The sequence below is a fragment of the Neoarius graeffei genome, chromosome 10 (assembly GCF_027579695.1).
Source record: "Neoarius graeffei isolate fNeoGra1 chromosome 10, fNeoGra1.pri, whole genome shotgun sequence".
Lineage (NCBI taxonomy): Eukaryota > Metazoa > Chordata > Actinopteri > Siluriformes > Ariidae > Neoarius > Neoarius graeffei.
Genome location: NC_083578.1, coordinates 7,873,966 through 7,901,589, shown reverse-complemented (window position 1 = coordinate 7,901,589; position 27,624 = coordinate 7,873,966). Strand labels below are relative to the sequence as shown.

At 39.7% G+C, this 27,624-nt stretch overlaps 1 protein-coding gene across 2 annotated transcripts in view; it reads left to right on the top strand.

The window, feature by feature from the left end:
• ube2d4 (ubiquitin-conjugating enzyme E2D 4 (putative)) overlaps positions 1–27,624 on the top strand; it is a 53,192-nt gene that overhangs the window by 18,434 nt on the left and 7,134 nt on the right. Inside the window, exon 1 of one of the 2 annotated variants that reach the window (XM_060931191.1) lies at positions 18,805–19,044. The exons of the other annotated variant lie outside the window; for it this stretch is intronic. Coding sequence (XP_060787174.1) covers positions 19,021–19,044 — 24 coding nt within the window. The 5' untranslated portion in view covers positions 18,805–19,020. Of the gene's footprint in view, positions 1–18,804; positions 19,045–27,624 lie in introns of those variants that run through there. 2 annotated transcript variants of the gene reach the window in all.

Below are 27,624 nucleotides of genomic sequence, written 5' to 3'. Positions count from 1 at the left end.
CAAACACTCATAACTTGCTATAGCAGCGACAAAATAGCGATCAAAAATACATTACGATATTTAATAAAATGAGATAAATAGAATTTTGATAATAAAAAATTTGCCTTCAGTTCCCCTTTAAGTACTGCCTACCTGACTGTAGCTATAGTATGTTCTGTAGCTACTTTAACACAAGTTACGCCCACTTTCCTTCGTGTTCACGCACTCACTCTATATCAGTGGCAAACTGGAAGTTTGACAGATAAACACAGAAGTGTATGTGCGCAAATCAGTGATCAGAAGCAAAATGACAGGTGACATTAACGAAAATGCGATCCTAGGCAAGGCAAGGCAAGGCAAGTTTATTTATATAGCACATTTCATACACAATGGCAGTTGAATGTGCTTTACAGAAGTAAAAACAAAAACAGTAAACAACAGAGAAATAAAATTACATAAAATAATTTTATTTTTATTCTAAAACAATTAATTAAAAGAATTAAAAGAAAATAATAAGAATTAAACAATAGTAGAAATAAAATAATAAAATGAAGTAGTAGTTCAAATAGGAGGAGAAAAAAGAAACCAGCAGAATAGAATAAAGAATAAAATAGAATAAAGTTAAAGATCCTACGAAAAGCATGTTCATATTTTTATATTTCTCAATGTTTTCACAGCTCTTATAAGAAAAAGACAGGGCGAAGGATCCAGAAGATAAATGCACATTGCACATCAGGATGTTCCAAGAACGTCAATTGCAGGAGAGAATAGCTTTTACATTTACGGTGATGACAGTAGTTCCTCTCCTTGTCCAATCGGTACGACGCTCAGTCTGGAGCAACGAAAGGTACAAAGAGGTTTTATCCGGATGATAAATGACCTGTATGAACGCTACTGTGCATGTGTAAGCCCTCCTACTGCTTACCACCAGTTGTGTTTAGACGGTAAACAGGAACAAGTTGCACCAACTTGAAAAGGGGAGGTAGGCGTATCAGCCACTCGCTGGCCATGCTGTGAAAATTGTCCACGCAGACGCTCATCTAAGTTTCCAAATCTGTCATTGTTTCACTCTTGACTATTTTCTATTGTGAATATGATAATTAAAAAGCTTATAATTTCTGCTTTCCAAAGAAATGTATCTGGTTAAGATCTGTTCAGTACTTTGGGAGTAACGGCAGGTCGAAGTCAGTACAAGAAAGTAAAAACTCTACTCGCATGATGTTGGGAAACTGCCGGCACTTTTCTTTTTGAGTCACGGGAAAGCGCTCAGGTTCTCTCTCTCTCTCTTTTCTGATCGGTTTCCCACTGGATTACTCGTCAATATCAATCAGATCACTTTTATAGGGATGTTCTCTCGCCCTCACTGTTTCTGATGAAGGATTCAGCAAAATTTTCCCTCTGCTAGTTTTGATGTTCTGATTCATGGGAGACTTTGAAGTGAGTTTTCATAGCTTTACCTACTTATTTTTTCAAATCAAACTGATTCGTGTAAATAAATAACTATTTTAGAATATAACTGGAGTTGTTTTGATGAAAAATATTGAAATCTTAGTGGTCGGAGTGATATTTTAAAAAACCGCAAGTCAGAAACGCGAATGTCAATTTCAGTTCAGTTAATGTGAATAATTTATTGGATGTGGATCAGACAGTTTTTTCGAGGTTCACCTTGAAAGCTGTGAATATTATCATTTATATTCTTTCATATAAACACTAGTCGGCCGACCTTTTTTTGTGTGTGTAATTTTGGTGTTGAAAACTTTCTGTTGGTCTTTATATTTATGGTGATGATGGTCGGAGGGATTTAAGTGTCTAACCTCAAATATGGTTCATAAATGATGTCCTGGAGGTTGATACCTACTTAAAAAATTTAATTGTTTCGTAAAATAAAAAAGCTCTCTTTTTGTGTTTATAGCTCCAAACATGTGTAGGAATTTTATTGAGAATTTTATTGGAAATCACAAAAGTTTCTCTCGTCTCGTCTCGTCTTCTTCCGCTTTATCTGGGACCGGGTCGCGGAGGCAGCAGTCTAAGCATGGAAGCCCAAACTTCCCTTTCCCCAGACACCTCGGCCAGCTCCTCGGGAAGAACACCGAGGCGTTCCCAGGCCAGCCGAGAGACATAGTCCCTCCAGCGTGTCCTGGGTCTTCCCCGGGGCCTCCTCCCGGGGGGACATGCCTGGAACACCTCCCCAGGGAGGCATCCAGGAGGCATCCGAAAAAGATGCCCGAGCCACCTCAGCTGGTTCCTCTCGATGTGGAGGAGCAGCGGCTCTACTCCGAGCTCCTCCCGAGTGACTGTGCTTCTCACCCTATCTCTAAGGGAGCGCCCAGCCACCCTGCGAAGGAAACTCATTTCAGCCGCTTGTATCCGCGATCTTGTTCTTTCTGTCATTACCCAAAGCTCATGACCATAGGTGAGAGTCGGAACGTAGATCGACCGGTAAATTGAGAGCTTCGCCTTTTGGCTCAGCTCCTTCTTCACCACGACGGACCGGTAAAGCGACCGCATCACTGCAGAGGCTGCACCGATCCGCCTGTCGATCTCACGCTCCATCCTTACCTCACTCGTGAACAAGATCCCGAGATACTTAAACTCCTCCACTTGAGGCAGGACTTCTCCACCAACCTGGAGAGGGCAAGCCACCCTTTTCCGGTCGAGAACCATGGCCTCGGACTTGGAGGTGCTGATTCTCATCCCAGCCGCTTCACACTCGACTGCAAACCGCCCCAGTGCATGCTGAAGGTCCTGGTTTGAAGAAGCCAACAGGACAACATCATCCGCAAAAAGCAGAGATGAAATCCTGTGGTTCCCAAACAGGATTCCTTCCGGCCCCTGGCTGCGCCTAGAAATTCTGTCCATAAAAATTATGAACAGAACCGGTGCTCGAGGGTTCATGGGAGTTTGCCCAACCAGTCCACATGTGCTTTGTGGATCTGGAGAAGGCATTCGACCGTGTCCCCCGTGGTATTCTGTGGGGGGTGCTTCGGGAGTATGGGGTTCGGGGCTCTTTGCTAAGGGCTGTCCGGTCCCTGTACGAACGGAGCAGGAGTCTGGTTCGCATTGCCGGCAGTAAGTCAGACCTGTTCCCAGTGCATGTTGGACTCCGGCAGGGCTGCCCTTTGTCATCACAAAAGTTTCCTTCAGGAAAATTCTAAACATTATGTAAATTATATTATTGATTTATATTTATGAATTTCTTCCTCTTCTTATTATTATTTAAACTATTCTTTAGAAATGTCACATGCTGTACTCATATTGACTTAAAACAGAGTTGATAACAGCTTTAATTAGAGGAGGAAAGGAGAGTGAGTATATATTTTTATATATCTATATATTTTTATTTAATTTGAAAGCACAGCTTTGTCGAATCCTTAAATCTGATTGGGCAGAAGGTGTTGATTAATTTTCCTTAGCAGCATTTTCTATGACAGTAAATTAGCAGGAACAGGAACTTGTTTAGTGGATGTTTTACATCATTAAGTTTATCTATAAATGCAACCCCAATTCCAAAAAAGTTGGAACGCTGTGTAAACTGTAAATAAAAACAGAATGCTATAATTTGCAAATCATGGAAACCCGATATTTCATTGAAAATAGTACAAAGACAACATGTCAAATGTTGTCTTGAAACTGAGAAATTTTATTATTTTTTGAAAAATATATGCTCATTTTGAATTTGATGTCAGCAACACATTTCAGAAAAGTTGGGACAGGAGCGTATTTACCACTGTGTTGCATCACCTCTATTTTTAACACCACTCTGTAAACATTTGGGAACTGAGGAGACCAATTGCTGTAGTTTTGAAAGATAAATGTTGTCCCATTCTCACCTGATATACAATTTCAGTTGCTCAACAGTTCAGGGTCTCACATCTTTGTCATATTTTGTGCTTCATTATGCACCAAATGTTTTATGGTAATTTTCACTGGTACAGTGATAATAAAGTGTTAATTCATTCATAAATGGGAGACAGGTCTGGACTGCAGGCAGGCCAGTTTAGCGCCTGGACTCTTTTACTACAGAGCCATGCAGTTTTAATATGTACAGAAAGTGGTTTGGCATTGTCGAAAATTTGAACCCCTCCCCAAATTTTATTCTGAGAGACTCTGCCTCTCTGGGATGCTCTTTTTAAACCCAATCACGTTACTGACCTCTGGCTAATTACCCTAATTAGTTTTTTAAATTTTATTAATTTTTTTTTTTTTTTTAGCATTACACAACTTTTTCGGTCTCTTGTTGCCCCGTCCCAACTTTTCTGAAATGTGTGTCTGACATCAAATTCAAAATGAGCATATATTTTTAAAAAAATATTTCTCAGTTTCAACATTTGAAATGTTCTTTTTGTCCTATTTTCAATGAAATATAGGGTTTCCATGATTTGCAGATCTTCACATTGTTTTTAAATTTTTTTTTTAAATTTATGTTCTACACAGTGTTCCAACTTTTTTGGAATTGGGGTTGTACCCTGTAAGGTATATGTAAAAAACAAAACAAAAAAAACCCAAGTGTTACCGTGAAAAACAAACCTCACCCGGCAGTCTGGCCTATTCACCTTACAAGGTGAATCTGTGACCTTCAGTTTGACATTTCAACGTCACTCAAGGTCAGCATTCATGGTGCTAAATGAAAACCCAGATGGGACTACCTATATGTTGATAATGGTAATGTTTCTCAATCATCAGCTGTCAGGTTATAGTCCTATGAAAATCCATGACCTTGAGTTTGACATTTCAAAATCATTCAAAATCAAAGGTCATGGTGGCAACTAAAAGTCCATATGGGACTTCTTATATGTTGATAATGATAAACATCTGTCTATCATTAACCATTTTAAAGTTATGAGCCTCTGAAAACCCGTGACCTTGAGTTTGACCTTTCAAGGTCACTCATGGTCAAAGGTCATGGTGCCAAATGCGGGCCCATATATGACTTTCTATATGTCAATAATATTAAGTATATGTCTATCTTGAACCGTTTCACAGTTATGAGCCTCTGAAAATCCATGACCCTGAATATGACCTTTCAAGGTCAATCAAGATCAAAGGTCATGTGCCAAATGAAAACTCATATATGACTTCCTATATGTCAATAATATTAAGTATCTCTCTATCTTGAATCTTTTCCCAGTTATGAGCCTCTGAAAACCAGTGACCTTGACCCCTGACATTTGACCCCCAACCGCTAAGAAAACTATGAGAGATACCCTATCATGTAGCATATCAATAGAAGCAGAATTGAAAGATGAACATTTTGGATTTGGTTTGAAGTAAATATGATGAATATGAAGGAAGATATCGTGACATAAAACCCAGATTTTGACCTTTTTGGTGACCTTGACCGGATGGCCCTCAAAATGTTGGCGGTTCTATGGAGACCAATGCCCATCTATCCTGAAAGTTTCATGAAGATTGGTCCAGCCATTTTCCCATAACGTTGTTAACAAAAAACCAAAGAAACCCCACCGAAAACAATACCACGCCCCCTGGTGGACTCCGTAACAATCAGCACTGAAATCATTAACACACAGCAGTGATATAAGAGGAATAAAGCATTGTTGTTATTGGAAAATAATCTTCAGGGTGATATGAGAGGCCACATCGCACATCATACCCTTTTATCACCGATTGTTTTCCTATAGCAGCACACCCTGAAGTGATTTATTCCTTTTATTACTTTAGGAATATGAAGTTTAAGTTTAATGACTCGTTTTAAACCATCAAGTATGATGTATATTTCATACAGGGTGCCAATATTTTCATTAAGTTGACTGCGTTTGCGGTGCTGATGTTTTGTTTTCCCTTCAGTAAAAATGCTGAGTGATAATTGAGTTTGGAAGACGACGCCTCCTCTTCAGTGGCCGCTGAGCTCCAGAGTTAATTCAAGGCTCCTGGTCATGATGTTTGGGACGTGAGCCGAGAGTGAGAGTGCACTGCGAGAGTTAAACACACTGTCTGCACTGTAAAGGGCTTTAATTGGATCATTTGGACGCCTTTGCCAGCAGAGGCCATTTGAGATGATTGTGAACATGTGTGCGCCGTTTAAAGAGGTGTAAACGCTCGGCACTGGGAAGGAAGGCGAGCTGACGGCGTGCGGCGCTGGAGAACCTCGTTCCTCGCTTTTACAATCATTTCACAACAATCGTGTCAATGTATAGAATGGCTACACTGTCATTTCTGTCTTTTATTATAATTGTGAGCTGGCTGGTTTGTAGAAAATGAACAAACACACACACACACATAAGAGCACAAGAATTATTGTGTTTTGCATTTCATGGGAAGACTGAGGCTGCTTTATGCCACAGAAGATAGGGCCCTTCTTAGTTCGATGGCACTCCAGGGCAAAGTTTTGACCCACACACACACACACACACTCACTCACATACACACACACACACACACACACACACACACACACACACACTAGCACTCATACATCACTCCAGGGCCTGGGGGCAGCCAGCGGTGAAAGTGGACACCCTGAAATACCGCAGCACGTTCACGGTAATCCAACACTGGAGGGAAAGCAGAGTGTGAGAGAGTCTCTCCAATTTTACTGCCCTCCTCCCCAACACACACACACACAAACTCTAATTCTTCTGTTATGTACAAGATCACCTTGAGTAAAACTATCATTTTGTAAAAATTAATCGTAACTCTAGCCTAGCGCTCAGGGATCGTCGCTGAAATTCACGACGGATCACATCATTGTTATCCTTTTATAATTCGCATAAAATCGCGGCGCTGATATTAACCGATCGATGACAAACCGTCTGGATTTTGTAATCAGATTTCAAACACTTATTCTCATTCAACCCAAAAGAATGTGCTTACTTTTATGAACATGACATAATTGAATTTTCCTTCAGCACACTGACCTGTTTGGACAATAAACAATCGTAAGTTTTTTTTCTCCGAGTTCGGTCGTGAGCCCACGCGCCAGGCAGACACAATGCTAATCGCGTTATCTCATTTTCTGAACTGTAAAGCTGTGGTGCTCAGCAGTTATCGTTCTGTGGTAGTAAATTTGTCGGAAGTTTTCATGTTCAAATCACAAGAGTGTCTGAGAATTTTAACCCATTAATGTCTTAGTAAATTGGTTTATAGGTTAAAATGGCATTAAGCAGAAGGAAATAAAAAACATAACGTCGTGGACGAGTTCTCTGCTGTTATCACTTAAGCCAATATCTCACTGGGCTGCAGCAGCCTGCGACTAGTTGGAGACGCAACAATTGCGATAAAATATGCGAATTAGCGACAATTTTCACTTGGAATCACACTGAATTGATATTCGCATATTTTACCGCAGTTGTTGTGTCTCCAACTAGTCGCAGGCTGTCGCAGCCCGGTGAGATACTGGCTCGCACTTCCTGTCTCAACTCACACTTCTTGTCTCATGGAAACTGACTTGAGAAGGGTTCGTGACGGCTTTGTGACACCAGCGACGCATTTGCGGCTATTTTGGGAGAAATTTTGTCGCACGAATTTTTTGAACATGTTCAAAATTTCAGCGATGAAGAAGCGATACTTTGCAACTCATGCGAGGAAATTGAGAAGCCCCGCGAATGTTTCAAGACACTTTTGAAACTCTCTCGCGAATGATGTTTGCAATTTATCGCAAGCTGTCGCAGCCCAGTGAGATACTACCCTTACGTTATAGCAGCTATAAACGTCATTCCTTCAGCAGCCTCTCTCTCTCTCTCTCAAAATCAACACAAGTCTTACCTTTATTTATTGAGCACAATTACAGACTGGCGGCACGGTGGTGTAGTGGTTAGCGCTGTCGCCTCACAGCAAGAAGGTCCGGGTTCGAGCCCCGTGGCCGGCGAGGGCCTTTCTGTGCGGAGTTTGCATGTTCTCCCCGTGTCCGCGTGGGTTTCCTCCGGGTGCTCCGGTTTCCCCCACAGTCCAAAGACATGCAGGTTAGGTTAACTGGTGACTCTAAATTGAGCGTAGGTGTGAATGTGAGTGTGAATGGTTGTCTGTGTCTATGTGTCAGCCCTGTGATGACCTGGCGACTTGTCCAGGGTGTACCCCGCCTTTCATCCGTAGTCAGCTGGGATAGGCTCCAGCTTGCCTGCGACCCTGTAGAAGGATAAAGCGGCTACAGATAATGAGATGAGATGAGAATGAGAATTACAGACTGCAAATGTTACCATCAGGTCAATCCAAACAGCAGTGAAATAAAATACAAATAAAGCAATAAAATGTATTTCTCATCTCATCTCATCTCATCATCTCTAGCCGCTTTATCCTTCTACAGGGTCGCAGGCAAGCTGGAGCCTATCCCAGCTGACTACGGGCGAAAGGCGGGGTACACCCTGGACAAGTCGCCAGGTCATCACAGGGCTGACACATAGACACAGACAACCATTCACACTCACATTCACACCTACGCTCAATTTAGAGTCACCAGTTAACCTAACCTGCATGTCTTTGGACTGTGGGGGAAACCGGAGCACCCGGAGGAAACCCACGCGGACACAGGGAGAACATGCAAACTCCACACAGAAAGGCCCTCGCCGGCCCCGGGGCTCGAACCCAGGACCTTCTTGCTGTGAGGCGACAGCGCTAACCACTACACCACCGTGCCGCCAAAATGTATTTCTATAATAAATAAATTTTAAATTAGTTATAAAATTGTCTCATCTCATCTCATTATCTCTAGCCACTTTATCCTTCTACAGGGTCGCAGGCAAGCTGGAGCCTATCCCAGCTGACTACGGGCGAAAGGCGGGGTACACCCTGGACAAGTCGCCAGGTCATCACAGGGCTGACACATAGACACAGACAACCATTCACACTCACATTCACACCTACGGTCAATTTAGAGTCACCAGTTAACCTAACCTGCATGTCTTTGGACTGTGGGGGAAACCGGAGCACCCGGAGGAAACCCACGCGGACACGTGGAGAACATGCAAACTCCACACAGAAAGGCCCTCGCCGGCCACGGGGCTTGAACCCGGACCTTCTTGCTGTGAGGCGACAGCGCTAACCACTACACCACCGTGCCGCCCCTAAGTTAGAGTTAAGGTGAATAAAGTTAAAGTTCAGTGCTAAGTTAGTAAAGTTTAGGTTAAAGTGAACAACTTTTAAGTTAAATTTAATAAAGTGTAAGTTAAAGTTGCAGCGTGAGTTAAAGTTAGTAAAGTGTAAATTAAAGTTTGTAAAGTTTAATTTAAAGTTAATAAAGTGTGAGTTGGTCAAGTTAATTTAAGTTGGTTTAAGTTAATTAAGTTAATGTTAAAAATGATCAAGTTTATGTCAAAGTTCAGGTTAAAGTTAATAAAGTTTCAGTTAATAATGTTTATAAAGTTTAAGTTAAAATTAATGAACTTTAAGTCAAACTTAATACAGTTTATGTTTAAAGTGCATATCCTGGACCAATTTTGTGGGTTTTTTTATATGAAAGTATGTCCCTTTACACACTCGTCCAAAATGGTAATTTTGCACAAGGCCATCTGTCTACAGCAGAAAAAAATAAAATAACAAAACAGTCTGGAAAAATCCCAAGGGCGTCTGGAGCCAGATTCGTGACGTCACTTGCGGATCCACCAGCAGGCTGCGAGAGCTTGCACGATTTCAGTGCACAGCCTGTGTAGACCAAGTTTAGCAGCTAGCGATTTTGCATTGAAATATGGAATAGTCACCTGAGCACAATGTTACTTCACCTTTGGATGAAGAATATAATGAGATGTCAGAATTGGGGCTTCATCTGTTTGGATTTGATGATGATTCAAGTAGTGAAGACGACGGAGACAACACCGGGGATGTAAATAATACGGTCGTTTTCTCATAAACAAACCAGCGCTGACGTAGGATTCAGAAGGAGGCGTCCCGCACGTGACGTCACGAAAATCAATGTTTGCCGGGAAATCCAAATGCCAAGTTTTTTCAGAGGCGGACCAATGCGCCTCAAATGGCTTGATTTCAACTGAATTTTTCTGGTATTGCGCAAGGTAAAAAAATTACACAAAATGCAAAATGTGACAGATATTTGACCAAAGTTTAATATAAAATAGGAGAATTACATTGATCTTGCTCCTGAATTTACCCGTGATATGCGCTTTAAGTTAAAAAGTTTAAGTTAAAAAAGTTTATGTTTTAATTGGGTTAAGATTAATAAAGTTTAAATTTAAGTTAATAAAGTTTAAGTTAATAAGATTTAAGTCAAACTTAATACAACTTAGGTTAAAGGTAATCAAGTTTAAGTTTTAATGAAGTTCCAGTTAATGAAGTTTAAGTCAGTAAAGTTTAAATTTTAATAAAGTTAAAGTTGAAGTTAATAAAGTTTAAGTTAACAATCTAAAGGTTAATAATGTTTAATTTGAAGTTAATAAAGTTTAGGTTAAATTTACAAACTTAAATTCAATAAAAATTAAGGTCAATAAAGTTTAGGTTTAGGCTAAAGTTCAGAAAAGTTAAGAATAAGTAAAATTTAATGCCCTTTCAGTTAAAGTCAATAAAGGTTAGGTTAAAGTTAATAATAAAAGAAAAATGAGCTGTTACTATATATAGATTACAGTATTAAGTTTTTTAGTAATATAAATGTGTGATTTACAGCTGCACTACTGTCAGAGCTGCTGTTAGAGAACATTAATCAACAGCACTGTGATATACACTGGAGGTCCAACAGTGAGGAACTCTAACCTCTGGGCTGAATGATTGTGTGTGTGTGTGTGTGTGTGTGTGTGTGTACATATGCTTAATACCTAAAAGGTCTAGATTAGGACACAATTATGCGATTTAAGACAAAGACACTACACTAACTTTTTTATTCAGTTGTGGACGCTATCACATGATGCTATACTGCTGTCACTGTTTACGTTGGACACGTCATGTTTATTTCTGAGAAAGTCGTGCACCAAAGAACCACAGGCAGCCATCTTGAATACACATCTCATCTCATCTCATCTCATCTCATCTCATCTCATCTCATCTCATTATCTCTAGCCGCTTTATCCTGTTCTACAGGGTCGCAGGCAAGCTGGAGCCTATCCCAGCTGACTACGGGTGAAAGGCGGGGTACACCCTGGACAAGTCGCCAGGTCATCACAGGGCTGACACATAGACACAGACAACCATTCACACTCACATTCACACCTACGCTCAATTTAGAGTCACCAGTTAACCTAACCTGCATGTCTTTGGACTGTGGGGGAAACCGGAGCACCCGGAGGAAACCCACGTGGACACGGGGAGAACATGCAAACTCCGCACAGAAAGGCCCTCGCCGGCCCCGGGGCTCGAACCCGGACCTTCTTGCTGTGAGGCGACAGCGCTAACCACTACACCACCGTGCCGCCCTGAATAAACATCATCAACCGTAAGTACAAGTATAGCATCCCGGTGCATCAACGGCGTTCCATCAGCGGGGCGTGTACGGGCTTCACGCAGGCTGTGCTGTCCACCGAAAACAGTTTACATCAAACGAACAAACACAGTGAGATATTACATAGACACGAGTGTTTTACTGTGAAATACACCACTTGTATTTTTCATCCGAGCTCCAGTCAGGACACGGAGAACCAAAACCATGACATCAATCTTTATCTGTCACTCGTGAGGAAATCACTGAGTGAGTTGTTTTGATAAATTTGGGGACTTTTTGTTTGTGAATGTGTCGATATAATAAAAAGAACATCACATGTTAGCTTGAAAATATGAAGTTTATCTTCTCGTGTTGAAAAACTCGCATCTTTCATACGAAATACATCAGGATCTGAGTCACATATTTCCAGATTTTTCACTCCGATGACGTCACTCGCAGTGTTTTCCTGCTGATTGGACGTGCGTTGTGAAAATGGCGAACCGGTTCAAAATTAAAATTCTACTGATTGAGTTTTGTTTTTTTGTTTTTTTGTGGATGTGTCCATATAATATAAAGAACATTACGCTGTGGTGCGAAGATATGAAGTTTATCTTATCGTGTTGAAAAATATTCACTACTCGAAGATAAAATCCATATCTTCATGCCACCATGTAATATCCTCTATTTATAGAGTGACGAATATAATACTGTACCGAGGCTTGTACAGATTTGACCAAATCTTTTTGCTTTAGTCTGAAGTCAAACATCAGAGATCGATGTGTGTTTTTATGTATGCTATCCCTGTTTAAACGGATTGTTGTATGTTTGCATTAAGGTTCCACGCCGTGCCTGTAGTAGCGTCACTCGGAGTGGGCGCGGTGCCCACGCGAGCTCCCTGCTTCCTCGGGCCTCTTCTGCAGGACAGTGCAGTCATTGAAATCTCAGGGTAGAATCTCTTCCCCCTTCCTTCTCAACAATAGCATATTATCTCCAGGAATCTCTAGGTCTTCCAAAAGAGAGGGGGGAAAAAAGAAGACGACGAAGAAGAAGAAAACGTTCCTTTTCTCAGCGTCATGCTGATGAGAGGCTCCACCAACCTGACACTGAAGCGAGCCATTTAAGAGCAGCGAACAGTGGCGGCCATTCATGAAGGCGAGCAGAATGGACTCTCTCTCTCTCTCTCTCTCTCTCTCTCTCTTCCTGGCCTTGTTTAAGGCGTAGAAAGGGAAGCTCATGAGAAGCACGCACCGAGACACAAGGGCCACGCAGAAACCCGAGCAGCCAGCTGACTCGCACATGAATAGGGCGAGCACAATGCTGGAGCACTCGCCAGCACAATCAGGCCTGCTTTACTGCCTGCTCCATGTTGATAAATAGATAATGAAACGGAGAGAGAGCGCAGCATCGCTGCTATCTCTCTCTCTCTCTCTCTCTCTCTCTCACACACACACACACACACGTAAACCTGATTCCGAAAATGTGCTGATTTGACCTGAAATTGAGTTTCTTGTGAATTCAATAATAATGTGCTGATCAGGCTCAGGATTTAAAATGTCAGCTGAATCGCAGCGCGGTGGAAGATTCAATTGTTCGTTTGAAAAAAAAAGAAAAGAAGTACTTCTAGTCAAACACAAGAGACGTCATTCTTTTCCTTTAACATAACAGGCGTTTTGTTTCACCTCAGAGCAGCATGTGATAATTCTCCACTCTGGGTCATCGGTAAACAGTGATCCTGTCCTCTCGTTACCAGAGAAGACATGGGAATGAAAGCGCCTGGAGTTTCACTCAGGATCGATCAAGAGGCCTCTTTAAGTTCCTGAGCACTCAAAAATCTGTTCCTCTTAAATCACAGAAAGCATGGAGAGTGGACATGAAACATAAATATAGGATATTACACGGTGGCGTGACGATATGAACTTTATCTTGGAGTGGTGAACGCAATATTTTTCAACACGAGAAGATAACAGCAAGAAGGTCCGGTTTCGAGCCCCGCCCGTGGCCGGCGAGGGCCTTTCTGTGCGGAGTTTACATGTTCTCCCCGTGTCCGCGTGGGTTTCCTCCGGGTGCTCCGGTTTCCCCCACAGTCCAAAGACATGCAGGTTAGGTTAACTGGTGACTCTAAATTGAGCGTAGGTGTGAATGTGAGTGTGAATGGTTGTCTGTGTCTATGTGTCAGCCCTGTGATGACCTGGCGACTTGTCCAGGGTGTACCCCGCCTTTCGCCCGTAGTCAGCTGGGATAGGCTCCAGCTTGCCTGCGACCCTGTAGAACAGGAAAAAGCGGCTAGAGATGATGAGATGAGATCTTCACGCCACTGTGTAACGTTCTTTATATTGTATGGACACATAAAAAAAAACGCAAGTTAATCAAAAGAATTTTAATTTTGAACCAGTTTGCCATTTTGAGAACACGCGTCTCAGAGTGACGCCATCGGAGTGAAATATCAGGAAATATTATACATACAGGACACTTGTTATAATCACGTTGTCTGTTATCACCCAAATGAGGATGGGTTCCCTTTTGAGTCCGGTTCCTCTCGAAGTTTCTTCTTCATGTCATCTGAGGGAGTTTTTCCTTGCCACCATCACCACAGGCGTGCTCATTGGGGTTAGATTAGGGATAAATTTATCTCATGTTTAAAATCATTTAAATTCTGTAAAGCTGCTTTGCGACAATGTCTATTGTTAAAAACGCTATACAAATACACTTGACTTTTGCGATGGAATAAAAACGTGTGTTCTATTCCTTTCTAGCGGGTTTCATTCATTCAGGTTGATAGCATGCAATGTTGTTAGCATATCACTTATCCTATGTCTATTACATCACTCTACCCAACAGAGAATTAGCGTTGGATATTGTTTATGATATTGCATGGTTGTCAAGACAACATGATGTCACACTTGGAGATGTAAAACTTCCTCACTAGCGAGTGAGTGACTGGGACAATTTGTAAACAAACATGGCTACCGGATTTGCTTTGTTAAATACAGAAGATTTTGAGAGAATTTTGAAAGAGAAAAACGCGTCGAACACCCGAAAGGAATGTGTATGTGTAATAATAATAATAATAATATTGGCTGGGTTTTTTCACAATATATCAGATATAGTCCATTCAGCTACTCGTCTTCGACTCGTTCAGTATCATGCTAGCTGAATGGAATATGTCTGATATATTGTGAAAAAAGCCAGCCAATATTATTTAAATATGTCACTCAGATCCGTGATGTATTTCATATGAAAAATGTCACTTTTTCAACACGAGAAGATAAACTTCATATCTTCAAGCAAACATGTGATTTTCTTTTTATTATATCGACACATTCACAGACAAAAAGTCCCAAAATTTATCAAAACAAATTTATCATCGATTTCCTCACAAGTGACGTATAGAGATTGATGTCATGGTTTTGGTTCTCCATGTCCCAGATGGAGCTCGGGTGAAAAATACGAGTGGTGTATTTCCCAGTAAAACACTCGTGTCTATGTAATATAATATAATACAATCTTCTAAACCTAAAATTCACAAAACCAAGCTACAAAGGATCACCACACAGATGTTTATTTTCTATGTACATTTGATAATAATAGTCATTATTGACATTAACATTGACTTTAGGCATATTAAAGTTTGGTCTATAGTCACTGGATTTATCTCGATCTGTTACTATTAATAAGATTTAATTGACACGAAATGTGGTGAATCATATACACACACATCATTATATATATATATATATATATATATATATATATATATATATATATATATATATACTAGTGCATCTCAAAAAATTAGAATATTGTGAAAAAGTTCAATATTTTCCATCAATTATTTAAGAAAGTGAAAGTGTTATATATTATAGACTCATTACACATAAACTAAAATGTTTCAAGCATTTTTCTATTTTAATTTTAATCAGTATGGCATACAGTACAAAAACATAAAAAAAAAACATCTCAAAATATTAGAATATTTCATTTCGAGTTTGAGTAAAACAGTATGAACACAGTGTATCTCTCAGTCTAGTTCAGTACACACAACCACAATCATGGGGAAGACTGCTGACTTGACTGTTGTCCAGAAGATGATCACTGATGCCCTCCACAAGGAGGGTAAGCCACAAAAGGTCATTGCTGAAAAGGGTGGCTGGAAAAGGCGCACAAGCAACAGGGATGGCCGCAGTCTTGAGAGGATTGTCAAGAAAAGTTGATTCAAGAACTTGGGAGAGCTTCACAAGGAGTGGACTGAGGCTGGTGTCAGTGTATCAAGACCCATCACAAACAGACATCTTCAAGAAAGGGGATACAACTTTTGCATTCCTAATGTCAAGCTACTCCTGAGCCAGAGACAATGTCAGAAGTGTCTTATCTGGGCTAAGGAGAGAAAGAAATGGACTGTTGCTCAGTGGTCCAAAGTCCTCTTTTCAGATGAAAGTACATTTTGCATTTAATTTGGAAATCACGGTTCTAGAGTCTGGAGGAAGAGTGGAGAGGCACAGAATCCAAGGTGTTTGAAGCCCAGTGTGAAGTTTCCACAGTCTGTGATGATTTGGGGTGCCATGTCATTTGCTGGTGTTGGTCCACTGTATTTTATCAAGTCCAAAGTCAACACAGCCATCTACCAGGAGATTTTAGAGCACTTTATGCTTCCATCTGCTGACGAGCTCTTTGAAGATGCTGATTTCCTTTTCCAGCAGGACTTAGCACCTACCCACAGTGCCAAAACTACTACCAAATGGTTTGCTGACCATGATATTACTGTGTTTGACTGGCCAACCAACTTGCCTGACCGGAATCCCATAGAGAATTATATGGGGTATTGTCAAGAGGAAGATGAGAAACACCTGACCCAAAAATACAGATACACTGAAGGCCACTATCAAAGCAACCTGGGCTTCAATAACACCTCAGCAGTGCCACAGACTGATCACCTCCATGCCACACCGCATTGATACAGTAATTCATGGTAAAGGAGCCCCAACCAAGTATTGAGTGTATAAATGAATATACTTTTCAGAAGTTGGACATTTCTGTATTGTAAATCCTTTTTTTGATTGATCTTAGGGAATATTCAAATAATTTGAGATACTGGATTTCTGATTTTCATGAGCTATAAGCCATAATCATCAAAATTAAAACAAAAAAGGCTTTAAATATTTCACTTTACATGTAATGAATATAGAATATATGAAAGTTTACCTTTTTGAATTAAATTATGAAAAAAGGAACTTTTTCATGGTATTCTAATTTTTTGAGATGCACTAGTATATATATATATATATATATATATATATATATATATAATCTCATTATCTGTAGCCGCTTTATCCTGTTCTACAGGGTCGCAGGCGAGCTGGAGCCTATACCAGCTGACTACGGGTGAAAGGCGGGGTACACCCTGGACAAGTCGCCAGGTCATCACAGGGCTGACACATAGACACAGACAACCATTCACACTCACACCTACGGTCAATTTAGAGTCACCAGTTAACCTAACCTGCATGTCTTTGGACTGTGGGGGAAACCGGAGCACCCGGAGGAAACCCACGCAGACACGGGGAGAACATGCAAACTCCGCACAGGAGGCCCTCGCCAGCCACGGGGCTCGAACCTGGACCTTCTTGCTGTGAGGCGACAGCGCTAACCACTACACCACCGTGTCACCCTGTGTGTATATATATATATAAAACTCGCCTTTGCGCCTATGGCGCTCAAACTTGTCTCCGTCCGAGCTACTCGCAGAAAGGGAGAATCTCCCTCTTTGCAATTTCCCAAGTTGGAGCCTCTGTGTTTGTCCTTGACATATGAAATGATTGTCCTTGATATATTATTTATAAATCCTTTATTTTATTTTTGTGCTCTTTTTTTAAGTTGAAAAAACTCTTTAGTATTTTTTATCCTCATTTAAAAAAAGATTATATTTATTATTATTTAAAAAACACGGACAGTTCCATACTAGTCTACTCCATAACGTCTCCAAGTCTTTTTGTCCTTTTTCATAATTTAGAATTTCCTCTTTTTTTTACTTTATCTTGTTTAAAGTATTTTTCTTCCTATTATTATTATTATTAGTAGTAGTAGTAGTAGTAGTAGTAAAAGTATAAAAATGTATATTTTTCCCCAAAATAATCTATTTGTCAAAAGCATTAATAATGACAGTAACTGATTTTTCTTCTTCTTGTTCTACTATAATAATCTCATCTCATTATCTCAAGCCGCTTTATCCTGTTCTACAGGGTCACAGGCAAGCTGGATCCTATCCCAGCTGACTACGGGCGAAAGGCGGGGTACACCCTGGACAAGTCGCCAGGTCATCACAGGGCTGACACATAGACACAGACAACCATTCACACTCACATTCACACCTACGGTCAATTTAGAGTCACCAGTTAACCTAACCTGCATGTCTTTGGACTGTGGGGGAAACCGGAGCACCCGGAGGAAACCCACGCGGACACGGGGAGAACATGCAAACTCCGCACAGAAAGGCCCTCGCTGGCCCCGGGGCTCGAACCCAGGACCTTTTTGCTGTGAGGCGACAGCGCTAACCACTACACCACCGTGCCGCCATAATAATAATGTCTCGAAGAATCTACTAGTCTAAATAGTTTTTCTTTTCTTTTTACTATTTTTCTTTTTTCATTATTTGTATTTTTAAATTATATTTTCTTCCTTCCTTTCTTCCTTCCCTTATTCCTTCCTTCCTTTCTTTATTCCTTCCTTCCTTTCTTCCTTCCTTTTTCTTTCTTTATTCCTTCCTTCCTTCCTTCCTTTTTCTTTCTTTATTTCTTTCTTCCCTTATTCCTTTCTTTCTTTCCTTATCTTTCTTTATTCCTTCCTTCCTTTCTTTCTTCCCTTATTGCTTCCTTCCTTTCTTTCTTTCCTCTTTCTTTCTTCCTTCCTTCCTTTCTTTGCTCATCTGCCCATATCTGGAATTTCCCCCTCCTGTCTGTCTGTAGGTGTGTATGTATGTTTGTCTGTCTGTCGTTGTTAAGTGCACTACTGAGGGTATGGAATAATGGCTCCTTAATATAGTGCACTAAATGTCCAGTAGGGGGCGATCTGAGTCTCCCTCTCTGTCTCCAGGAGTTCAGCAGTCAAAAACTGTACAAACTGTCCGCTGTCTGTGGCCGCGCTGATCAGCGGTGTGTTTGTGCTTTGGGACCGCGCTCATCCTCTAAAAGAAACACGACGGCGCCATCTTGTGGACCACATACACTTTCTTCAGAGAGAATAGTTCTAGTGTCGCGATGATGAAATTCGCATTAAATTCAACAACAAACGTATAATCTTGGTTATACGAGTAGAATCAGCAAATCAAATCAATGATTATCCGAAGCAGAAACATGTTTTCCTGTAATTTAAGGGTCAAACCGAAGTGATTTTCCAGTTCCAGTCAAACACTTCCGGGTTCATGGACTACATTTCCCATCCCTCTGAAATCTCGCGCACGGAATCACGGCAGGCCTTGTTGTCGCGTAGTATCGCGAGAGTAGTAGTGCAGCGCTCGCTAGGCAAAGCTGTCAGTGAAGGTTTGCGAAGGGAAGGAAGCGCTTTAAGAATTACTGAAATCCTGCTCTGTCCTTCCCGTGAAAGAGTGTAAATGTGACGGCGTGTGCTCCCGGAGAGGTGTTTTTACAGCCAGGAGAAGCAAAAGAACGCTTTAATCAGCCGAACTGCAGTGGAGAAGCCGAGTGTTATCCAGCTAGCTAACAATAAAAAACAGGCAAATGGCGTTGAAGAGGATCCAGAAGGTGAGTAGCTCAGGCTCCTGTCCGGCATTCTGCAGGCTTTATTCGGGATTTTACCACAAAATGGTGAAATATATATCTACTATATAATCAATAAAACATTTTACCACTTATTCACATTCCATGTAATACAAAGACAAATCAGTATTTTGCCATGAATGAATGAATGAATGAATGCAGAAGAGAGATATTTTCCCTTAATTGTGATGTTTTGTATAAAATAGTTTTAAAATATCGTAAGTTGTCCATGATGTACATCAGGGTCGTTTTGATCATCATACTGAGTCTGTTCTTGTCCATAGGTTACTGTAGGACTGAAGGACGAGAAGGGTTTTATCGGTTTTTACACGCACTGAGTGCTTTCGACACCTTTACAGGTTATTTATTTATCTGTCGAGTTGAACTGTTTGAGAAACGAGAGGGAAAATCCGTACAAACATTGATGATAACAGTAATAATAAAATCCTTTGCTGTAGTCAGTGCTAGTGAATGGGAGCGAATGGCGTGTGTGCGCGCATGCGCACTGAGCTCCTGCGCTCAATGTCGACACAGCCATATAAGGCTGTCCGAATAGGGCCAGTGGGACAGTGAGGGTATTTTTAACAGGTTCACCACACTGTCCACATCACCTAGCACCACTCTAACAGCCACATCTTACCGAAAATATTTTTCATGGGGGAAAAAAAAGTGTGCCACTCCATGGCACAGACAAAAAAGTCAATCCAGAAAACCTGTCCAGTGTCTCGATTTAATAGAATATACACACTCTGAAAATAAAAGACATTATTGTCCCTTTAGCAGTACAATGGCTTGTTACTGGATCAGGACCCACTAAGGTACTTATTTGTACACTTCTTGGGAACTTATATATACACACCATTTTGGCCCTAAAAAGGTACACATGGTTACCTTGAGGAGGTCCAATAATGAGCCCTAGGGGGTACATTAGTGTAAATTGTACCTTGCGGGACAGAAATGGACTCCTACTCCAGCCCTATTTCTGATAGTGTATTTATTATAATATTTAAATTAAGGTCTGGACGATAAGGGATTTTTGGCGCTGATAACCATACCAGTGAAAAAATGTCTGATTTCCAATAACCGATATTGTCATCCGATATCCACCTGTCAAAAAAAACCCAACCCTTCATTCAAATAGAAATACACTCTCAGAAAATAAAATACATTATTGTCCCTTTAGTGGTACAATGGCTTGTTACTGGATCAGGACCCACTAAGGTACTTATTTGTACACTTCTTGGGAACTTTTATTTTTATATATATATATATATATATATATATATATATATATATATATATACACACCATTTTGGCCCTAAAAAGGTACACATGGTTACCTTGAGGAGGTCCAATTATGAGCCCTAGGGGGTACATTAGTGGAGATTGTACCTTGCGGGACAGAAATGGACTCCTACTCCAGCCCTATTTCTGACAGTGTACAACCCCGATTCCGAAAAAGTTGGGACAAAGTACAAATTGTAAATAAAAACGGAATGCAATAATTTACAAATCTCAAAAACTGATATTGTATTCACAATAGAACATAGACAACATATCAAATGTCGAAAGTGAGACATTTTGAAATTTCATCCCAAATATTGGCTCATTTGAAATTTCATGACCACAACACATCTCAAAAAAGTTGGGACAGGGGCAATAAGAGGCTGGAAAAGTTAAAGGTACAAAAAAGGAACAGCTGGAGGACCAAATTGCAACTCATTAGGTCAATTGGCAATAGGTCATTAACATGACTGGGTATAAAAAGAGCATCTTGGAGTGGCAGCGGCTCTCAGAAGTAAAGATGGGAAGAGGATCACCAATCCCCCTAATTCTGCGCCGACAAATAGTGGAGCAATATCAGAAAGGAGTTCGAGAGTGTAAAATTGCAAAGAGTTTGAACATATCATCATCTACAGTGCATAATATCATCAAAAGATTCAGAGAATCTGGAAGAATCTCTGCACATAAGGGTCAAGGCCGGAAAACCATACTGGGTGCCCGTGATCTTCGGGCCCTTAGACGGCACTGCATCACATACAGGCATGCTTCTGTATTGGAAATCACAAAATGGGCTCAGGAATATTTCCAGAGAACATTATCTGTGAACACAATTCACCGTGCCATCCACCGTCGCCAGCTAAAACTCTATAGTTCAAAGAAGAAGCCGTATCTAAACATGATCCAGAAGCGCAGACGTCTTCTCTGGGCCAAGGCTCATTTAAAATGGACTGTGGCAAAGTGGAAAACTGTTCTGTGGTCAGACGAATCAAAATTTGAAGTTCTTTATGGAAATCAGGGACGCCGTGTCATTCGGACTAAAGAGGAGAAGGACGACCCGAGTTGTTATCAGCGCTCAGTTCAGAAGCCTGCATCTCTGATGGTATGGGCTTGCATTAGTGCGTGTGGCATGGGCAGCTTACACATCTGGAAAGACACCATCAATGCTGAAAGGTGTATCCAGGTTCTAGAGCAACATATGCTCCCATCCAGACGACGTCTCTTTCAGGGAAGACCTTGCATTTTCCAACATGACAATGCCAAACCACATACTGCATCAATTACAGCATCATGGCTGCGTAGAAGAAGGGTCCGGGTACTGAACTGGCCAGCCTGCAGTCCAGATCTTTCACCCATAGAAAACATTTGGCGCATCATAAAACGGAAGATACGGCAAAAAAGACCTAAGACAGTTGAGCAACTAGAATCCTACATTAGACAAGAATGGGTTAACATTCCTATCCCTAAACTTGAGCAACTTGTCTCCTCAGTCCCCAGACGTTTACAGACTGTTGTAAAGAGAAAAGGGGATGTCTCACAGTGGTAAACATGGCCTTGTCCCAACTTTTTTGAGATGTGTTGTTGTCATGAAATATAAAATCACCTAATTTTTCTCTTTAAATGATACATTTTCTCAGTTTAAACATTTGATATGTCATCTATGTTCTATTCTGAATAAAATATGGAATTTTGAAACTTCCACATCATTGCATTCCGTTTTTTTTACAATTTGTACTTTGTCCCAACTTTTTTGGAATCGGGGTTGTAATTTATTTATTATAATATTTAAATTTAAGGTCTGGACGATAAGGGATTTTTGGCGCTGATAACCATACCAATGAAAAAATGTCTGATTTCCAATAACCGATATCATCATCCGATATCCACCTGTCAAAAAAAAACAACCCTTCATTCAAATAGAAATGCACTCTCAGAAAATAAAATACATTATTGTCCCTTTAGTGGTACAATGGTTTGTTATTGGATCAGGACCCACTAAGGTACTTATTTGTACTCTATATATACCATTTTGGCCCTAAAAAGGTACGCATAGTTACCTTGAGGTCCAATAATGAGCCCTAGGGGGTACATTAGTGTAGATTGTACCTTGTGGGACAGAAATGGACTCCTACTCCAGCCCTATTTCTGACAGTGTATTTATTATAATATTTAAATTAAGGTCTGGACAATAAGGGATTTTTGGCGCTGATAACCATACCAATGAAAAAATGTCTGATTTCCAATAACCGATATTATTATCCGATATCCACCTGTCAAAAAAAAAAAAACTTCATTCAAATAGAAATACACTCTCAGAAAATAAAATACTTTATTGTACCTTTAGTGGTACAATGGCTTGTTACTGGATCAGGACCCTCTAGGTACTTATTTGTACCCTTTATATACTGCTTAGGTGTGTGTGTGTGTATATATATATATATATATATATATATATATATATATATATAAATAAAATGTATGTATGTATATGTGTACCTTTTTGGCCCTAAAAAGGTACACATAGTTACCTTGAGGTCCAATAATGAGTTCTAGGCGGTACATTAGTGTTAGCCTGGGCCCGCCCATCCTAAGCGTGACGCAACATGAGGGCCTGTTGCGAGCTTAGTCTGGCCAGGCAAGCTATCTACAGCTCTTCCAAGCTCCCGAAAAATCGGGAGCCAATCAACTTTGAGCATCTCCAATGGCCCTGGGTAGAGGCGTGTTCAAGGCACTGACGTAGTAGAACTGCGACCGGAAGCCATAGATTGTTTACAGAATCTATGCCAGAAGCGCTTCATTCACATCACGAACATGGAGCAGCGGCAAGCCTTTGACACAGCGGTAGATGCTGTATTGAAAGCATTCAACGGGAAGTTCTCATTGAAAACAGAGCAAAGAGCAGCCCTGGAGGTATTTATTGAAAGGAAGGATGTTTTCGCCTTGCTCCCGACCGGCTTCGGTAAGAGTTTAATCTACCAGTTAGCCCCGTCGCGTCGCATACGTCAGAGGAAAGAGTGATGTGATTGGTTTAAGCTTCGTCACAGCCTTTTCTGGCTTCGACCAGTAGCAAACTGAGGCATTTCAGGGAGGCGGGTCAACCACGAACTTTGGGAAACGGTTGGGCTTAATATCTTGTCCAGACCAATAGCTCGTAGAACTTTGCAGTCGCGTTAGCCAGACTACATTAGTGTAGCTTGTACCTTGGGGGACAGAAATGGACTCCTACTGTACCCCTGTTTCGGACAGTGTGTATTACAATGTATTAGTTGTATTTTCAAGGTTATGTATAGCCTTATAAGCCTAATTAATTAAAAAGTTGAATCCATGTCCACTCAAACACAGCATATTTAATATTAATATAAACTGTGAAAAATTTCTCAATACTTTATTTATATACGAACTGTAAAAAAAAAAATTCAGTGAAAACAAACGTGAATTTGTGTCCAACTGAAACGCACTTTTTAAAAAATAGCCGATCGCCTTCATGTCTTGGACACGCCTTTGCTACTCCGCTTGGGTCAGCTGATTGTTGTGAAGTTGCAGTGTGCCCTCTGGTGGGGAAACTACACAACGACAACACTTCTAGCATGATTGGAAAATCCATCCTCCGTCTCTCCGTTTCTTCTTTTATTATCTTTAAATGGCTATTGAAAATGTCGATACTGATTTATCTGGAATTTGATCATATCGAGAGGTGATGAGATAATCACGCCGACGTATCGGTCGGACTCTGATTTAAATCATGTATGTTATAGTATTTATATTCTGTAATGTCAGTATTGTGCTAAATTACGTACTAACAATATCAGGGACTTCTCAAGAAAACTGTATTGTTATAAAAATAATAAAAAAAACTAAGCAGTTTAATAATCGGTAATTAACAGTAATTTTCTTTTTGCAAATTGTCAAAGCTTTAGTAAAACAATCAAAAATACAAATGAATACCAAACATTTTTCATGTGTCTGACCTTTTATTTGTATCCAGGGTTAAGCTGAAAATCTGTTCTCTATTTACTATACAAGTGTGTAATATTGCATATATTATTTATATTTTATAATATCTAAGGATAGCAGTGACATAATAATAATAATAATTTTAAAAGTTATTTTTTTATTGCACTTATCCTTTAGTAAAACAAGCAAAAACAAGATTTTTCACATGTGCAGCCTCTGATTTATACCCAAGTGAAATATTTATTGTTTTATATAGTGTACAATGTTTTATATAACTGTATTGAGGTTATAGAGAGACACTGGAATAAATAACATGAATGATGTTTATTGTATACTATTATATAATGTATAGTGTTGTAGATTTTATTTAACATCAAAATACTAAAAACAGGAGCCACATCTCAGAAAAAGTTTATTTATTTATTTATTTATTTAGGACCCAGTATCTGAGGTGGTGTTAAAATTAATTTAAAATATAAATGAAAAGAATAAAAGTAAAATGAGTTTTGTGAAATGAGCAAGAATATGAGCAAATCAAAGGGATTCGCTGAAAATCTGTTTGGTATTTTATATAAAATGTGTAATAATATATATTATTATTTTCAATTATATTAAGATTCATCTCATCTCATTATCTCTAGCCGCTTTATCCTGTTCTACAGGGTCGCAGGCAAGCTGGAGCCTATCCCAGCTGACTACGGGTGAAAGGCGGGGTACACCCTGGACAAGTCGCCAGGTCATCACAGGGCTGACACATAGACACAGACAACCATTCACACTCACATTCACACCTACGCTCAATTTAGAGTCACCAGTTAACCTAACCTGCATGTCTTTGGACTGTGGGGGAAACCGGAGCACCCGGAGGAAACCCACGCGGACACGGGGAGAACATGCAAACTCCGCACAGAAAGGCCCTCGCCGGCCACGGGGCTCGAACCCAGGACCTTCTTGCTGTGAGGCGACAGCGCTAACCACTACACCACCGTGCCGCCTATATTAAGATTGTGATAATTAATATAAACAGCAGAGACGTCTCAAAGCTGTATCACTATGGAACCGTTTTAGGAACCCATAGCTGAAGGTGGAAGGCAGAAACCGAAGGCTGAAATGGATTAAAATTTTAAAATTTAAAATAATTTTTTTTAAAAAGTGTTTTTGGACTGATGATAAAAGTTACCTTTAGTAAAAGTGAGCAGAAATATAAAAAAAAAAAATTAAGGGTTTGCATGAAAAATATTAAAATGTTTTTTTTTTGTGATTTAAAAATGCGGAAAAAATATTAACAAAATATTTTGTATAAAAAAATTGTTTTATAATTTAAAAATACAGAGCACAAATTACCAAAATATTTTGAGAAAAATATTGAAATATATTTTTTATTAATTTAAAAATACAGAAATTAACTTTGTATGAAATATTAATGTATTTTTTATAATTTAAAACTTTTTAGTAAAACAAGCACAAATACTAAAGAATAATAAATGGATTTTACGGGTGTGCAACATCATGTTCATACCCAAGGTTATAGAAAGAAAAAGAAAGAAAGAAAAAGATGAAGCCGGGGAAAATTCCACGTTTGTGGAGTTTAATCTGCAACAAGGGCGTGATAATTTTGAGGAAAAAGAAGAAAAACCTTTATGGTTAGATGTATTTTTCTGGTTCTCTTAAAGTTGCCAATCAATTTGGAGGTGAAGTAATTTTATTATAATTTCTTTATTTATGTAATAATGGAAATAAAAACATATTTTAAAATAGTGTAGAATTGTAAAATAAGACCTTAAACAGTTCTACAAATGAATTCCAGCTGTGTCCATCCTTCTGATCAGTTAGAATTGATAATACAGTATTTGCATTATTACTATTTATTTATTATTTAATGTTGATGACCTGTAACAAGATATTGTGATACAAATTTATAATTATTTGAATCGATGAAATAAAAAATGAATCATTATTTAGACAGCAATGTACAATAGCAGTAGTGAATACATGTGACTTCACTGTAGGTGGAAGTAACTCAGCTCTAATGCTGTGAAAACGTACAAAAAATAAACAGATCTAAAATGAGAGGGCTGCTGTGTGATTGAGTGTACAAAGATTTAACAAGAACTCGGAGCTCTGTTTTTACAGACCGCTGAAAGAAAAAGAGAAGAAATTTGAGAGAGTACAAATGTTTGTAAAAATTTACTAAGTAAATGATTTGGTATTAACGCCTTCATTTTTAATAAAATGAACATTTTAGTTATCAGGCTGTGATATTTACTTAACCTTTGCAAATGTGGGTAAATAATTATTGTTGATTATTAAGGAAATGAAAAAGTTGTTTTTTCTTTTTAATTTAACAAAAGGAATATTTAAGTTGATAAACAGTCAGAAAATAAGTGTTGCACTTTTTTTTTTTTTGCTTTATTTTTTTGGTCATAAGAGTTTCTTCTTTGATATTTTTCTTGAAAATATCCTGGTGAAATTGAATCGTGAATTGGGTGAATCGTTCCAAGCGGAGTATGAATCGATTGTGTGTTACGGAGTGCAGGCAGGAGGTGAGTGGCGAGTAATTGAGGAGTTTACTGCAGCAGACAGCTGGTGAAATCTCACTCTAACTTTAGAGAAGCCTTTTCTGGAGCAGTGACTCAGATTCTAAGCTCCACAGCGTACAGAGTAAACGGGGTTCACTCCGAGTAACGGCTTCTCAACATTCCACATCACACAGCAGATTAGAGATGAAGGAATTCTAACTCTCCAATTCTAATTAGGGTGAATTCATTACTTAAAAACTTAATTTTTTTCCCCTGAAACATCCTGTTTCTCTCAAATTCATAGAGACACTGAAGCACATCCCCTTTCATATTTTACTTGTTTTATTTCACCTGTGTGTTCATGAACTCTTAAAGCTCATAGGCAACGGTTTTAATTTTATTCACATTTTAAACTTTATATGCTAAAAAACCCTCTGTAATTTTCTTCTGGTCCCAAGAAGTATTGTTAATAAGTAATAATTAAAATAAGTTAGCGCGGATCGTGGCGAATTTCTGTTCGGCTATTTTCATGACAGCTCGGCGCGTGACATCATTTAAGACAAACAAACCGCTTGAGTTGAGTCCACTTCCGTTTACTTACATTGCTGTTCGGCTTGAGTGCAGACGTGCGTTCAGGGATTTCCAAAGAAAAGCCCCCATGCCTTATTGTTGTGCAGTGAACTGTAACAACGGGACCGGTTCAGGAAGAAGTTTTTACCTTTTTCCGAGAAAGGAGAAGAGGCAGAGAGAGTGGATTGGCTTTTTCCAGAAGAGGAGAAGAGGCAGAGTGAGAGGATTGGCTTTTTCCGAA